General features: G+C 44.7%; 1 protein-coding gene across 1 annotated transcript in view; it reads left to right on the forward strand.

Annotated features, from left to right (window-relative positions):
* LOC124594264 (protein GVQW3-like) overlaps positions 1-17,362 on the forward strand; it is a 62,690-nt gene extending 45,328 nt beyond the window's left edge. Inside the window, exon 2 of the mRNA XM_047132630.1 lies at positions 17,102-17,362. Within this exon, the coding sequence (XP_046988586.1) occupies positions 17,102-17,362 (261 nt within the window). The remainder of the gene's footprint in view (positions 1-17,101) is intronic.
* The last annotated feature ends 214 nt before the right edge of the window (positions 17,363-17,576 follow it).

The raw sequence follows: 17,576 nt of genomic DNA on the forward strand, positions 1-17,576 counted from the left end.
TTCCAGGCATGTTACAGGAAGGAAAGAGAAAGAAAGAGAGAGTGAAGAGAGGTGCTAAGCACAGAGAAAACCAGGAAGATAGAGTACAGCATGAAATACTGTATACTTTGTGATCCAGAAAGTAGTAGAGTGTTTGTAGGTGTTTTGTGTGTGTGTGTGTGTGTGTGTGTGTGTGTGTGTGTGTGTGTGTGTGTGTGTGTGTGTGATGTATCATTTGGTTTGCATAGAGTAATTATGCATTGTATTTTCGTATGTTGTATGTATTTTCGCATATAGTCTGCTGTGGACAGCAGTCCTTTTGAAGAGGGAGGAAGGGTGATGGTGATCCTCGTTCTCAGATCACTGAAAAGGGAAGTGTAGCGTCTGACATATGTGGAGTGTTGTTGGAGGAGAAATCGAATGCAGTTCTGAAGAAATAAATGTGTCACAGTAAATTTTGCAGCAAAGCCATAATAAATAGATGTTGAACTATGTCAGAGTCATACAATTTCCTGTTTAAATTTTTAGTTATTGACAGTGCTGGGTCAGGGAAATTGTGCTTATTGCACCAGTTCATATAATGTAAACTTAAGGATGAAAGTAGTCACACAATCAGTGTTGAGTTTGGATCGAAAATAGTGAATGTTGGAGGAAAACCTGTGAAGCTACAAATATGCGACACATGCACGGGGCAGTTATTTTTAGCCAGGGGGAAAGGAATAGACTGTCCAAGGGACATCATGGAGCTAAAATTGAGCTAGCAATGGGTCGGGATACATTGGAACTTCTCCACCTATGAGAGTTTGGTAGTAGTAGCAAGTTGTTTTGAGCAGGGAGCATTTGCAGAATCGAAATGTATAGAGCTTGAGGGGGGGCAGAATTTTAATCAATGGACCTAAGTGTAACATAATAGGACCAACCTTACACCTGCCAGTGTCAATTTCAGGAGCCACTCAATTGAATGTTGCACAGCCACAGCCTTACTGGCCAGAAGCCCTTGTAGAGTTTTTGCCAAGGCAGAATCTGACCTTGTTAAATCAAACTCTGGAGCCAGATCTGTTGAGATCTGTAAACCAGTTCGTTTTATAGCAAGAGGTGCGCATATCAGCCAAACAGCTTGTGCAATATGTCGCACAGTATAGGGAAAGGCAAAAGGAAATAACAATCATTTTGAGCACCTCTGTGCCAAGTGTCATCACAGCCTTAATTTTGTTATGTGTTGTTTTCTTTCTGATCAGGCAGAGAGCTAATTCCAAGAGGGAACCAAGGATAGTCCAAGTCCCAGTGGATTGGGTACCAAGGGCGTGAGACGAGTAGGCAAGGGGTTGATCAAGCAATGGTCATCCAATAAGGAATTTTTATGTTTTGTTTCATGTCACGGTTTTAACGGGCACTAGAGCACGTTTAAGTTTTCTTATAGTAAAGAAATATGTCACAGATGCCGACCCAAACAAGTTGTGAGTTAGTTAAAGGTCGACCCGGGGACCGCATGCTTTGGAAGAGGGAAATAATGTAGCGGCACCACCATTTAGGATAGGGAAAGTCAGTTTTTTGCAATATTCTGAGCACAAGTTACAGCCAGGTGTGGCCCCCTGCGGGTTCGGGGGTTAGAATAAGCCCGCGGTATTCCTGCCTGTTTTAAGAGGCGACTAAAAGGAGTCTCACATGTTTCGGCCTTATGTGATGGTCCCCTCTCGGGTTTGACCTCCATCTTTCTAAATTATTCCGAAGAGCGAGCCACTTGGGGAAGGGCGCCTTACATGGTGCATTGTATCCGTTGTGCAATTAGACCTTTAGCCGTCTTTCTCGTCGTTGCAATGGCGTCCTGCTCGTTTTCGATCTCTTGGGCGATTACCACGCTGCACTCTGCAGTGTTTCTTTTAACTGCGACGACGACCTTGGCCATTTTTGCACCTAAGATCCAGCACGGTAGCCAGTCTGTTGTGGTGGGGCCGCCATGTACCCTCTTGGTTGTAGCCCCCTGACAACACAGGGATCGCTCTACTGATGCCTGCGCCGTTAACTCCCCACGTATGCCAAGGAGTAGATGCCCATCGCCCTGGGGCATCGAGACTCCCTGCAATGGCCATCCTGCCAGGTGGCCTTTGCTGTGGCTGGGTGGCGCCCGTGGGGAGGGCCCTTGGTCGGAGTAGGTGGCATCAGGGCGGATGACCCGCAATGAAGCGTGGTACATCATCTCTCACTGGCGGCCAGCCGTCAGCAGTCTCTAAGCGTTCCAAAGCTCACTTTAAGGCTAATGTGTATGACCCCAAATCGTTCCCTTCCCTGGCCACACCATGGGAGGAACGAAAGGCTGTGAATGAGAGCGAAAGATACTCGCCCCGGTATCTTGTCTGTACCAGAGCTGATGGGGACTCGTTTGTGTCTGTGAAGCCTCAGTTCTTTGTCGAACATTTAGAGGACAAGTTCGGGGAGGTGGAGGGCTTGTCCAAGATGCGGTCTGGATCGGTGTTGATAAAAACGGCATCCTCTGCCCAGTCACGAGCCTTGCTGGCTTGTACGAAGTTGGGGGATGTGTCTGTTACTATCACCCCACATAACAGCTTAAATATGGTCCAGGGAATTATTTTTCACCGCGATCTCCTTTTACAGTCCGATGACGAGCTGCGCGCCAACTTGGAGCGTCGAGGTGTCCATTTCGTTCGGCGCGTCCACCGGGGTCCGAGGGATCGTCAAGTTGCCACCGGTGCCTTCATCTTGGCCTTCGAGGGTGACACGTTACCTGAGAAGGTCAAGGTGATGGTGTACCGTTGTGATGTCAAGCCGTATATCCCTCCCCCGATGCGGTGCTTCAAGTGTTGGAAGTTCGGCCACATGTCTTCACGCTGTGCTTCCGACCTCGTCTGTCGCGATTGTGGTTGACCTTCCCATCCTGATCATCCCTGTGCGCCACCTCCAATCTGTGTGAACTGTGGTGCGCACCATCCCCTTTGCTCGTCAGACTGTCCGATTCTGCAGAAGGAGCGGAAGATCATGGAAATCAAGGCTCTCAACCGCCTGACGTACACTGAGGCGAAGCGGAAATATGATCAGCTTCATCCAGTGCGCATGACAGCTTCTTATGCCGCAACTGTCACTCCTTCTACAATTCCATCCACTCCAGTCAGCTCTCAGAGTTGAAGTCCCACACCTGCCCCCTTGATGGTGGGGGGCACTAAACCTCCTGTTGCTCCTGCTCCATCTACTTCAGGAGCAACACCCCCCCAACCATCGGGGACATCAGTCCCCCCTTCCCAGCCGGAGAAGCGTAAGACTTCTTCGGCTACTCTCGTAAGGAAGGGGTCCCTTGGGGACCTCCCTTCGCACGTTCCGACCGGTTCCAAAGCCGACAGCCACAAGTGGCTCAAACAACCGCCAGTCCCTGGTCGTCAGGACACACAGTCATCGTCTGTCCCTGAGACTGACCCAGTGACGCCCTCCCAGCCTGAACCACCCAAGGCGCAGTGCGAGAAGCAGAAGAAGAAGAAACTCCCCAAGGCTACCGACATTGCGGTGGCACCCATTCCACCGCTTCCTACAAGCTCTGCGTCTGAGGATGAGGTGGAGATTCTGGCGTCCACTGAGGACATGGATCTCGCCAGTCCCTCGGATGCAATAGATAGCTGTTGTCCAGGTGGTGACTCAGTAGCAGCAGGGGCCCCGGAGGCGTAATCTGCCTCCCCAATCCCTTTACGCCTTTCCCATCCATGGCTAATACCATCCTCCAGTGGAACTGCAGCGGTTTCTTCCACCATCTAGCTGAGCTCCGCCAACTTATCAGCCGTCATCCTTTCCTTTGCATTGCTCTGCAGGAAACTTGGTTTCCAGCAATGCGAACCCCCGCCCTCCGTGGCTATCAGGGTTATTTTAAGAACCGGGCAGCTTATGAGAGGGTGTCTGGTGGCGTCTGCATATATGTCCTTAACTCTCTTCACAGCGAGTTTGTACCTCTACAAACAGCTTTAGAGGCTGTCGCTGTTCGGGTGTGGACGCCACAGGCTATTACCGTCTGCAGTATTTACCTTCCACCTGATGGTGCTGTCGTGCAGCATGTCCTGGCTGCTCTGATAGCCCAACTGCCGCCACCTTTTTTGCTGCTGGGCGATTTCAATGCCCACAACCCTCTATGGGGTGGGACTGTCTCCGATGACCGCGGTCGGGCCGTGGAGCATGTGTTGGCTCAGCTCGACCTTAGCCTCTTGAACACCAGTGCTCCCACGCATTTCAGTGTGGCCCATGGCTCGTTCTCGGCCATCGATCTCTCTATTTGCAGCCCTGGACTTGTCCCATTCCTCCACTGGAGAGTGCATCCTGACCTGTGTGGTAGTGACCATTTTCCCATCTATTTGTCACTGCCCCAGTGTCATTCTTCTGGGCGCTTGCCCCGCTGGGTTCTCCACAGGGCTGACTGGCCAGCTTTTACTTCCGCTGCAACCATTGAGTCTCCCCCACAGGGTGACATTGACGAGGTGGTGCGTGTTTTAACCACGTCCATCATTTCAGCGGCCGAGGTTGCCATCCCCCATTCTTCTGGCCACCCTCGGAGGAGGGCTGTACCCTGGTGGTCGCCGGAGGTTGCTGAGGCTATTCGCGACCGTCGGCGGGCTCTCCAGTGTCATAGGCGGCACCTGTCTCTTGAGACCCTCATCACCTTTAAGAGGCTCCGTGCCTTCGCCCGTCGTCTTATTGCATGGCGTAAGCAGGAGTGCTGGGAGAGGTATGTCTCATCCTTGGGCTCCCATGTCTCCCCCTCGCTCGTGTGGTCCCGGATCCGGCGGATTTACGGATACCAGACCCCTATGGGTGTCCCTGGGGTCTCCTTGGACGGCGCTGTCTGCACGGACGCTGCCGCCATTGCTGAACGGCTTGCCGCGCACTTTGCTCAGAGCTCTGCGACTGCATCCTATCCCCCCGCCTTTCGCTCTCTAAAGGAGCGAGCTGAGCGGACGCCGTTCTCATTTCACACGTGTCGTTCTGAAACATACAATGCTCCTTTCAGCGAGAGGGAATTCCTCGCTGCCCTCGCCGATTGCCCTGATACAGCACCAGGCCCAGACTGCATCCACGCGCAGATGCTGAAGCATCTCTCCAGGGACTGCCAGAGACACATTCTCGCGATATTTAATCGCATTTGGAGCGAAGGCGTGTTCCTGTCGCAATGGCGAGAGGGTGTTATTGTCCCCATCTTGAAGCCCGGTGCGGACCCACTGGCGGTGGACAGCTATCGTCCCATTACCCTCACCAACGTTTTGTGCAAATTGCTCGAACGCATGGTGGGGCGGCGTTTGTGTTGGGTCCTTGAGTCGCGTGGTCTCCTCACTCCCTCCCAGGGTGGCTTCCGTCGGGGCCGGTCTGCCACGGACAATTTGGTGCGGCTGGAATCTGCTGTCCGTACGGCCTTTGCCCGACGTCAGCATCTCGTTGCTGTATTTTTCGATCTGCGGAAGGCGTATGACACCACATGGCGGCATCACATCCTCGCCACGTTGCATGAGTGGGGTCTTCGTGGTCGGCTCCCGGCTTTTCTTCAAACCTTTTTATTGCGCCGCTCTTTCCGGGTGCAAGTCGGTGCCACCTCTAGTTCATCTTATATACAGGAAAATGGGGTCCTGCAGGGCTCAGTGTTGAGCGTCTCCTTATTTCTAGTGGCCATTAATGGTCTGGCTGCAGCAGTGGGGTCGTCGGTGTCTCCTTCTTTGTATGCCGACGACTTCTGCATCTCATTTAGCTCCACGACTACGGGAGTCGCCGACCGCAGGCTGCAAGTCGCCGTTCGCAAGGCAGCATCATGGGCTCTGACTCATGGTTTTCAGTTCTCTGCAGCCAAGACTCGAGTTATGCACTTCTGCAGGCGTCAGACGGTCCACCCTCATCCTGAACTTTACCTCGACGGCCACCTGCTTGAAGTGGTGGACACTTGCCGCTTCTTGGGACTCGTGTTTGATGCCCGGCTCACATGGGTTCCTCATGTTACTCAGCTGAAGCAAAAGTGCTGGTGGCACCTCAACACCCTCCGCTGCCTTAGCCACACGCCTTGGGGTGCAGATCGCTGCACGCTGCTGCGATTGTACAGAGCCCTTGTGCAGTCCTGGCTTGATTATGGGTGCCTGGCCTATGGGTCTGCATCACCCTCAGTGTTGAAGTTGTTAGACCCCATACACCACTGTGGGGTTCGGCTTGCAACTGGCGCTTTTCGTACCAGCCCTGTAGATAGTCTACTGGTGGAGGCCGGGGTTCCCCCGCTGCCGATTCGCCGCCATCGACTGCTCGCCGACTATGCTGTCCACGTGCATTGCTCGCCAGACCATCCCAATCGTCGCCTGCTTTTCCCTGCCATGGTCCTCCATCTGCCCGAACGGCGACCTAGGTCTGGGCTTTCCGTAGCTGTCCGTGTCCAGTCCCTGCTGTCAGAACTGGGGTCATTCCCTCTTCTGCCTCCCTTCCGGGTCCGTACACCTACGCCTCCCTGGTGTTTGTCCCGGCCGTCCGTCCGTCTGGATTTGGCACAGGGACCTAAGGACTCGGTTCCGCCTGTGGCCCTCCGTCGCCGTTTTCTTGCGCTCCTCGAATCATTTCCGGGCTGTGAGCCTGTCTACACTGATGGTTCCCTGGTTGATGGTCGCACTGCCTACGCTTTTGCTCACGCTGCCCATGTTGAGCAACGCTCCTTGCCGGCTGGCTGCAGTATTTTTACTGCAGAGCTGGTGGCCATCTTGCGCGCTCTTGAGCATATGTGTTTCTGCTCAGGTAGGTCCATCGTGATCTGCAGTGACTCCCTGAGCAGCCTTCAGGCCATCGACCGCTGCTATCCCTCTTCTCCTCTGGTGTCCTCTATTCAGGAGTCTGTTTCCGCCATTGCCTGTTCTGGACGTTCGGTGGTCTTGGTTTGGACGCCAGGTCATGTTGGCATCCCGGGGAACGAACGTGTTGACAGGCTGGCCAAAGGGGCGCTCGACGCCCCAGCTTTGGAGATCGGCCTCACGGCTCCCGATCAGCAGCTGGTGTTGCGCCGTAAGGTGCTTGGGATGTGGTCTGCTGAGTGGCGAGGCTTGACAATGCCTAATAAACTGTGGGCTGTCAAGGAGACGACCGATGTGTGGCGCTCCTCCCTGCGGTCTTCTCGCAGGGACTCTGTTATCCTGTGTCGGCTCCGCATCGGCCATACATACCTGACGCACGGCCATCTTTTGCGTCAGGAGGATCCCCCCCCTGTGTCGGTGTGGGTCCCGGCTGACGGTCACCCACATTTTATTGGAGTGTCCCTGACTGCGCACCCTTCGGCAGTCTTTTAATTTCCCGGGCACCTTGCCTTTGATTTTATGCGATGATGCCTCCATGGCTGACAATGTTTTACATTTTATCCGTGCTAGTCCTTTTTATGGATCCATTTAGGGGGGGTCCTGCACTTTTCCGTTTCTGTGTCGTTTGTCCTCACGTCTCTCCATATTTGTTGCTGGTGTGGTGTCTCATCGGATGGTTGACTCTTTCCCTTTTTTGTTGTCGTGGTCAGTCAACCAGTCTCCGGCCATCTTCTTTTCTTCTATTTCTTTCTGTCTGGTGTTCGTCTGTACTCTTCTTTCCTGTAGTGTTCGTTGCCTAATTTGTGTTCTTTAGCACCGGGGGGGGGGGGGGGGGGGGGCAGTCTCCTTCCCCTTGGGGTTTTATCTGCTCTGCGACTTTGTCTCGCTTGTTTTTGGAATGGGGGACTGATGACCTTAGCTGTTTAGTCCCCCTTAAACATCCCAACAACCACCACCAGCCAGGTGTGGGCCAGATTGCAGTGAGTTATGCATACCAACAGCTGCGAAGTAGAATAGAGGCCACAGGGGCATCAAATTGCTGAAAGAGTATATGTAGCGGTTTTGCATGTCGCCCATCACAGGCAGAAGGGGCCCCCTGACCAACCTAGCATGTTATGAGTATGTGACGCAAAGTGGTGTGTATGGCAAAATAGAAGCACACAGCCACATATAAATAGGTGCACGTTTCTAAGAAGATTCATTCCTGGATGGCAGGGCATATCACACCATCAGCTACACGCAGCAGCAGATGGGGCACCAGCATTCCAGTCCATGGCGGGTTGCTAGTTCGACCCTCTAAGGCTGACACGGGGTCCATAGCCAGCCAGCAGTAGGCCACTCTATGGCTCACTACCACGGGCAGTCATCCTGGCTTCCAACAAGTGCCGGAGGCAATCCGAGGAGAGGGCCACAGATTTGGACTCTGGGTTACGGGCACTTGTTGTCACCGTGATCTCAGCCACACCAGCGAGAATCATGCAGCTGGCTGCCTGCGGCTTACACCGAGTGGCACTGTGTTGGTAGGGACACGGACCACTGAGCCAACTGCCGGCATTCTGATGATGACAAAACTCTGCTGGCATACAAGGTCAACACACAGTGCGTGCATGGATCACTGAGGCAGCCATTCCATGCCAAGCCGTTTTGCAGACAGCAAAGTGGTGTCCTCAGCAATGCGGGACCCAGTGATGCAGATCGAGAGGAATGGGGGATCTGTAGTTGGAAACAATAAATCATTTGGAAAGCTTGGACGAGTCTTAATACAGTGCCTTCTACCTATTCCCACTACATTTGGTCAGACACAGTGATGATGGGTGCATGTAGCATGCATGTTTTATAATCAGCCTTTGTTACTAAAACTGTTTAAACTTATTTCTCATGTTTGCGTATTGCCGTACCTCAAGGACCTACCACTTACAAATCCTGACAAATATTTTGTCTAATTATGATCCGGGGCAACAACACAAACAACCCCCTTATAGAAGTGGTGTCAGACAGGATGATTATGGAAAATCTACAGTCCTGAAGAGGTGCAGCACAATGTGAACTTCGAGCAGCAATAGCAGCATGAACATCTTCCGACTACGTGGGGACATCCAATGCTGGAATTCAGGTTGGTCTACTCCAGTATGGCTAGAATACAAAAGGCAGTGATGGATTTTTATATTACATTTGAGTGACTCATTGGCATTAAATTAGAGTCAACCCAGTCAGAGTAATGTTGTCGATCTACAAACTGTTATTAATAAACTGCAAGAAGAAATTCAGCAGTTAAAAGCAGAAAGAAGCGAGCTTAACATTCCAAAAGACTTGTCAAATGATAGTTCATGCAGAAGCGAGCTTAACATTCCAAAAGACTTGTCAAATGATAGTTCATGCAGTACAGGTACAACTACAGTAAAGAATTTTTCATTATTGCCATTGGTACCAGTGTTTAGTGGGAAACCCAAAGGTGATGTGAAAGTGTTTTTTCGTAAACTTGAAGGTGGTGCCCTGTTAGGATCATGGACAGATTCCAAAAATCTAGTGGTTGCAGATTAAGAATTCAGGGAGCAGCACAAGATTTCAGTAGCACGGAGCCTACTTGAATGAAAGCAGGAGATTACAATGAGTTTAGAATGGTTGTTGTTCAGAGATTTAAACGTAGCAACGAGATCAGGTTTTACAGAGAGCAGCTTTACAGTTTGCAAATATGACAAGACAAATCTATCAAGTAGTTTGCTGACAGAATTCGAAACAGCAATGCCAGAAACAAGAATGCAGTTTTCAACACAACAGTACAAGGTTACGAATGCAATAAGCTGGGTCACAAGTGTAAGCATTGTAAAGAGAATTAAATCTGCCATCATTGTGGGATGCAGGGTCATGTTTCAAGAGATTGTCGCAACAAGAAGAAAGATAATGCAAACAATAAATAATCTGCCAGATCTTTAAATGATTATGAGGACATACAGGCCACCACTCCATCCGCCCCTTGACAGAGACAGTGTTGTTAGTTCCAATGAAAATCAGTCCAAGAATGACTTCATGATAGGTGCTGTATATAGTGGGAGAAACATGAGACTACTTATTGACACATGAGCACAGACCTCATTAATGTGGTGTAGCATAGATAAACGGGATAAATTGAAACTGCCACTATTAAAAGTATGAGGCTTAAATGAAGGAAAGGTACATAACTATGGAGAAGTTGATGTAGAATTAATTCTTGGTAAAGACCAAGACGAAGGTGAAAATAAAGATAAAGATAAATACACAGCAAGGATACAAGTAGTTTCAAATAACAAAACGCGTTAAACTGTGTACTTGGATTTGATTTCTTGTCCGTTAATGAGGCAGAGATATTTGCCGTAGAAAGAAAGATCAGACTAGGCCATAGCAACTACAACCTATGAAATCATTCTTCAGATCATACTCAAAGGAGCAGCAATACTGATGTTGTGGGAATGGACTGCCCAAAGGATGCATCAGTTCAAACCGTCCGAGTAAATGTTCAAATTGATCAGCCTCAGCAGATTCCCAAGGAGCAGGAAAGACAATCTGTGTTGAAGTTAAGCCACCCCACTGCAAAGAAGGAACTTCGTTATTAATTGAGTAATCTGGGAAAAGTGAGTGCAGATGTCGCTACAATGGTGAGACAGAATGTCACAAAAGTCCCAGTTACAATAACAAATATGTGCAATGAGGATGTTGTTTTGCCATGAGGAACAAAAGTTGCTGAAGTGTTGAGCGTAAGTAAAAGTGACATAATACAGATTCCAGATGAGGTAACAAATGCTGCAGTTATAAACACAGATTTTTGTAACAGTACCGCAAAATTGCAATGAGGAGACAAAGTTAATAATGATCTGAAGTGCAAGATTTGGGAAAAGACAGAACATTTGACAGCTAATGAACAAAAGATTTTAGTGCCTGTTTTGTTGGAGTATTCAGATTTATTCCGAGAACGTGCAAATTTACCTGTCACTCATTTAGTTCAGCATCATATTCATACAAGGAATGCAGCCCTAATCACTCAGAAACCTTACCGAATACCATTCAGTCAAAGAGAGTTGGTAGACGACATGGTTAAAGAACAATTAGATGCCGGAATTATAAAACCAAGAGATCCTTCAGACCAACCGTGATGTTTGTCTGTTGTAATTGTAAAGAAGAAATCAATTTCTGGAGACCCACAGTTCCATTTTTGTGTTGATTACCAATCTCTGGATGCTGTGACCACACCCGAAATTTGCCCCTTACCAAATTTAGTGGAAACCTTGGATTACTTTGGCAGATGTCGAATTTTTTCAGTATGTCGTTTAACAAGTGGTTATCATCAGTTAACAGTGCATCCCAATGATCAAGCTAAAACTTCATTTGTAACTGCAACAGGAGTATACAAGTATCTTCATATGCTGTTTGGAGTTCGTAATGCTCCAGCTACATTTCAGCACCTGATGGATGCAGTTTTATGAGGGCTCATCCCAAACACCAGCACTTGTTTACCTTGATGATGTAATAAGTTTTGGTGTAAACATGAAGCAGCATACTGAGAGACTACAAGCTGTTTTTGAGCGTATAAGAAGCAGAAACCTGTCTTTACCAATAGATAAATGTTATTTTGCACAAAGTAAAGTTAACTATCTTGGTCACATTATAACCAGTGAAGGTGTTCGACCTGATCCAAAATTAATTAAAGATGGAAAGAAATTTCCTGAACCACAGAATTTGAAAGAACTACAATCATTCTTGGGATTGTCAAATTTATACAGACAATTTAAAGCTGGTTATGCGAATATAGCACGTCCAATGACACAGCTACTGAAGAAAGGAGCCACATTTAATTGATCAACAGAGTGCAAAAAGGCAATGGAAGAACTTAAAACTGCTCTAACCACAGCCCCAGTGTTAGCCTATTCAGATTTCAGTAAACCTTTTATTCTTTCAAGAGATGCATCCAATTTTGCCATAGATGAAATCTTGTCTCAAGAAGTTGATGGTCATGAACATCCAATCTCATTTGCTTCCCGACAATTACACAAAGCAGAATGTAATTATACTACTACTGAGAAGGAGCTTTGTGCTTTGGGTTTTGGTATAACACATAACAGATGTTTCTTGACAGGAAGAGAATTTACAGTTATTGCAGACCATGCTGCACTTAAATGGTTATTGAGCTTAAAGGATCCAAGTTCCAGATTAACAAGGTAGCCATTAAGACTGAATGAGTACCAGTTTAAGGTTATTCACTGACCTGCTAAACAACATGTATGCAATGAGTCGAAAAGTCAATGTTTGTGTTACAATAAGTTGAGAAGAAGAGTTAAAGGCAGCTCAAGAAGAAGATCCACAACGCAAATTATGGAAAAATGATCAACGTATTGTTGAAATAAATGGATTACTGTACAAAATCACTAGTAAAGGAAACCGCCTAGTTATTCCAGAAAGCATGAAAGAGCAAATCATGAGAGAACAACACGATTCTTTATTATTAGGACATTGCAGTAAAAAAGCAACAAACATTAAAATAGCTCAAATGTTTTGGTGGCCGAGCCGCAAAGCTGATGTTTTTGAGTTTGTTTCACAATGTGATTCCTGTAACAGATGGAATGATGTAGGAATTGCAAGAACCGCCAGATACAAGTGAACTATATGAATGAGTAGGACTAGATGTCATGAGACTGTTGCCTAAGACTAAAGATGGAAACAAATACATATTGACAATGTTAGATCATTTCTCTAGATATCTTCTCATGATATCAATACCTGATCAGAGTGCTGAGACTATAGCTAAAGTTTTTCTAAAAGAATGGATTCTTGGATTCTTAAGTTTGGATCACAGTTAAGTATAATTAATGATCAAGAAACGGATTTTATGAGTGAATTGCTTAAACAGACTTGTAATCCCATGCAAATAACTCAGTTAAGGACTACATCAGCACACCCTGAAGGAAATGGAAGAGTCGAGCGAGTCCACAGAACAATTATTAAAATGTTTAGTCATTATGTAAGCAGCAAACACAACAATCAGGATATCTGTTTACCATACTTGGTAAGTTGTTACAATGCCAAAATGTACAGCTCAACTGGTCTAAGTCCATATGAGATCATCTACAGAAGAAGAATGCATTCACTTGGACTTTGCACAATTGACTGCTGGAATCAGCAATGAACACATAAGGGATCTAGCATGCAAGCTAAAGGAAGCATGGAGGGGAGTGAAACAGTGGAATCATCAATCCTTTCTTCAGCAAGCAAGACAACACGACCGCCAAGCAGCAGCGCCACAGTATCGAGTTGGAGATCTTGTGCATCTGAGCAATGTGGTATTAAAGAAGAGTCAAGTCAAAAAGTTTAAGAAGTTTTGAAAAGTACCATATCTAATCTTTGAGGTGTTGTCGCCAGTCACTCTTAAGCTCCAACTGCCCTTTTGTTTGATTGTCGTTCATGTCAATCATGTAAAGCCATTTCTGGGTAGATTTGCTGTAGTATCGCAAGATGACAAGGACTGACTGAGAGGCAGATGTGCTGTTCTCAAACCCAGGAAGTGAGAATCAAGAGGTCACAGTCCAGACTTAGAGGCTGAGGCATCACCATATTCCAAGCGATCCTGTTCCAGACACCCCTACAATCTGCATAAATGTGTGTAGTGTCTGAGAGTGCGATGCATGTGTTTATTTCAGCCATGTGCTTATGTGAATGTTTTGTGAAAATTTAGTATTGAAGCTATTACATGAGTGCACAAGTGAAACTAAACCTTTTATTCCACAGGTTACCACAAGAAACTCATTTATTTTATGTTCATTGTTAACTCTAGTATTTAGAACTAATTAACCATGTTCTCTTTTATTCTAATGTTTGCTGTGATAGCATATTCTACTAATGCTGTAGTAATAGTACCACATAGTACAGGTGTTTTGTTTGAACCATGATCAGACATGGTAGTTTCAACAAGTAATGCAAAACTTGTCCTCATGCACAATCTGAGTGAAATCCAGCAACAGTTCAATTCTGTAAAGAAGTAAATTGATCTAATTTGTTTTGTTAAGGGTAATGATACAATTTTGGAAATGCACACATCTTGGTATAACAACTGGATCACAGCCAAAATGCAGGTTAATTTGCTAATTATGAACAAGAGATTTACTGTTTTTAAAGCTTTTGCCACACAAAACTTTAATTAGTCATAAACGTGCCTGGTTTGATTTTGGAGGGAGTATCCTTCATACTGTATTTGGTACTTTAACTAGTCGAGAGCTACTGGAAGTTAAAGGCAAAATATTAGCTCTTGAACAACAGTCCACTAGAGATTCAACTAACCTCTCTAATGAAATTATCATATTCAAGAATATGCAAAGAACCATTACTAACCACACAGTTTTCATTGAATAGATTGTAAAGCATTTATCTCACATTTCCACGTAATTCATAATGAAACAAAACCAAATTCAAAGAACTATTCTAAGGATTAAATGCTGTGAGTGCACACTTAGATTTAAACACTCTTTTGTTAAGGATTACTGATAGTTTATCAAATGCTAGTATTGATGCCCTTAACTTAAGAATAGCCTTAGAAAGTAGTTCAAATGATTGTTTGAGCAGTGTACTACTACATCCAGAACAATTTTTAGAGATCCTACTATCAATAGAGTGAAAGCTAGATGCAACCTATTCTACGATTTACTATTAGCTCTTAAAATTTGTATGATTACTATAAGTTAACCACCACACACTCTTTAATGATTGAAGATGAATTAACTGTTATTGTTTCTACACCCATTGCTGCTAGATCAAAGTATAATTTTGAAATGTATAAGATTTATTCTTACCCTGTGAAATGGAGACAGGCAGGTATTCATGTAAAGTACAAACTGAATGATTATCTACTAATCAGCAAGGATCAAAGATATTTTGTTACCCTAAATGAAAATTATTTGCATATGTGTAAATGTAGTCACAAGTTAATTTGCCCTGAATCAGCAGTACTCTCAGATAGTAGAGTGTACAGCTGTGAGAAAGAACTGTGTGTGACTCAACCCCCAAGTGATGATTGCCCTAGAATTTTAATGCATCTTTATCATCCATTTCTTAAACAATGTTCTGAAGGTATAATTTTCTCATTTAACTCCACCCCTGATGTCACATTTACATGTAAAAATTATGATACACCTGAGCTACCCTTTACACTCAAATTGAATAATAATGGATTAATCTTGAATGCCACACATTGTGATTTATCATGTGAACTGAACTGTTTGATATGCCTAATGTATTGCCAATTACATTTCATGCAGTAGGACATTTGCCATTAATGAGAATGTTATCTGTTTATTACAATGATTCATACACATTAACATTTGGAAAGCATTCCTTATCAAGTTTTTCTGTAGACAAAAATTTAATTAAGGATATCCATGAAAATTTGATTTCTTCCAATAATGAGTTAAATTTCATTGAAGCAGCAAATAGAATTAAGTCCTTTGATTCATCCAGTAATGTTAATGCATACTTGAGGGTCAGTATTGTGTTTTTATTGCTTTTATTAATTTGTCTTTTGTCAACAGCATTTGTCATGTATGAAATTGTCATCCTGAAGGCATGCTTCTCTGTACCGAACATTACTGTGTCTGCAAATTAAATACATGTTGCAATGCCTTCTGATGCCACAAATGGAGAAATGGATTCATAACACCCAGGAGGTCATTTTGAGCCACCTATTGTTGCTCTTTTTCTCTGGGGGGAGTGATGTAAGGGTCTACGAGTTGCACACAGCCGTATGGTACGTAACACGCACTCGCCAGCCGACCTATCTGGTATGCTGACAATTTGGTTGGTCAGTACACGTGCGTCCGGCCACAGTGCAATGCAGGGAGTAAGCGATTGGCTGCTGTCCACAGTGCACCATTTTAACTAGGGTAGCCTCAGGCACAAATATGTCTTTTTTCTTAGTTCACCATGGAACCTTCCGATATGACCGTAATTAGCCACTGTTAGGATGTCAGACACAGTGATGATGGGTGTGTGTAGCGTGTGTGTTTTATGATCAGACTTTGTTAATAAAACTGTTTAAACTTACTTCTTGTGTTCGCATATTGCTGTACCTCAAGGACCCACTGCTTACAAATCCTGACAAATATTTTGTCTAATTATCATGCAGGGCAACAACACAAACAACCCCCTTGTATTAAGTTCATTGACATTTTCCCTTTATCTATAATATGTGTGTGTGTGTGTGTGTGTGTGTGTGTGTGTGTGTGTGTGTGTCTGAACAATTAAATATTCTAGGTCTTGAAAATGTGGGCCGAGAGAAAGAGTAGGCTGCATTCCAACATTTGGCATGTCGGCATCACAATCAGTGATGTGAAATTGGTGTCCTGGCACAAAGTGTTTCCCTCACACCACTTTTTCCCATTTTGCTGTCCATTTGTTTAGGTGATATTGGTCAGCTCAGGGAAAGAGAGGGAGAGTTATCTCTTCCTTCCTGCTCCTGTCATTAAATTACAGTTGTCCAATGTGCTTGGTGGGCAAAATCAAAATGTATGCATTGATGTAAAAAATTCTGTGCTTCCTCATTATTGTACAGGTTTACAATAATGTTACAACAATAATGTATAAACAATTTCAAATATAACATAATTAAATCTGAGACGGTTACAACTTGAAAACAAGAACAGTGCACCAAATGTAAAAAGAAAATACAAATACAACAAAGGATATTATTTTTATATTTCTTTAAATTGAAAAAATATATGGAATACACAGTATGAATGTATTTATCTCGGAAAGACATATTAAACAGCTCAACATGACAATTGGCATTGAAACAGATGCATATCGGAGGCATGTAAAGTAATATAGAGATATCTCCAGCTTTTTCCTGACAAGTACATCTTTGGAATACCACTTCACCTTATATGACTGAATTTAGTATTGACAATGCAAAACATTTTGCTATTAGTCAAATGTCAAAATGAAAAATAAAATAAGGGATATTTCGAAAAAATGACTTTTTCAACAAATTTGGGTGCACTGTTTAATATACACTAAAAACTATAGAACTTTCATTTGAAGTTTTCTTATATCTCTTATCATTTCAGCAGCATTTATTCAGAAATATTTAACTCAGTTTTTTCAAAGGTGCAATTGCCCCCTTAGCAGTTATATGGACACATATAAAAAAATGTGTTTCTTATTTGCTCTACATTTCAATAAATTCAAATCCAGTCCAAATCAAAGTGTATCCTTAGGGTGAGTTTACTTGTTGGTTTTCAAGCCATGCCATGTGCCTAGTCAAATATGTAATATTTCCTTTAATTTTTTTCATTGTCTTTTATGTGCAGCAAAATATAACAAGTAGCAAGTGGGTTCTTGTGATTCTGTGCAGGATCAGATCAAAGCTGACCGACAATGAGCTTGAGTGGCTACTCAATGAGGATCCAGGCTTCAACACTATACCAGGCAATGAAAATGACACCAACTCTGAGGAAGAAGAGGAACTTATCACACAAAGTGACCACAATTCATATTCTGAACAAAAACACGAGTCACATGATGACTGTGAACAGTCACTCCCCCTGACGATATTTTTACTGGGAGGGTAAAACATGTAAATGGAATAAAATATGTGCTAATATGATCACCAAAACCAAAAGAAAGACTATTTTAAAATATTTCCTGGGCCTAAACATGTTCTCAGAGGGATCACAAGTGAAACAGAGATTTATGGACAATACATAGCTTGGAAATGACTGATGAAATAGTAAGATACATGAACTTATTTATCCAGTCTAAAAAAAAAAAGTGTAAAATATTCCA

Source organism: Schistocerca americana, chromosome 1 (genome assembly GCF_021461395.2).
Source record: "Schistocerca americana isolate TAMUIC-IGC-003095 chromosome 1, iqSchAmer2.1, whole genome shotgun sequence".
Lineage (NCBI taxonomy): Eukaryota > Metazoa > Arthropoda > Insecta > Orthoptera > Acrididae > Schistocerca > Schistocerca americana.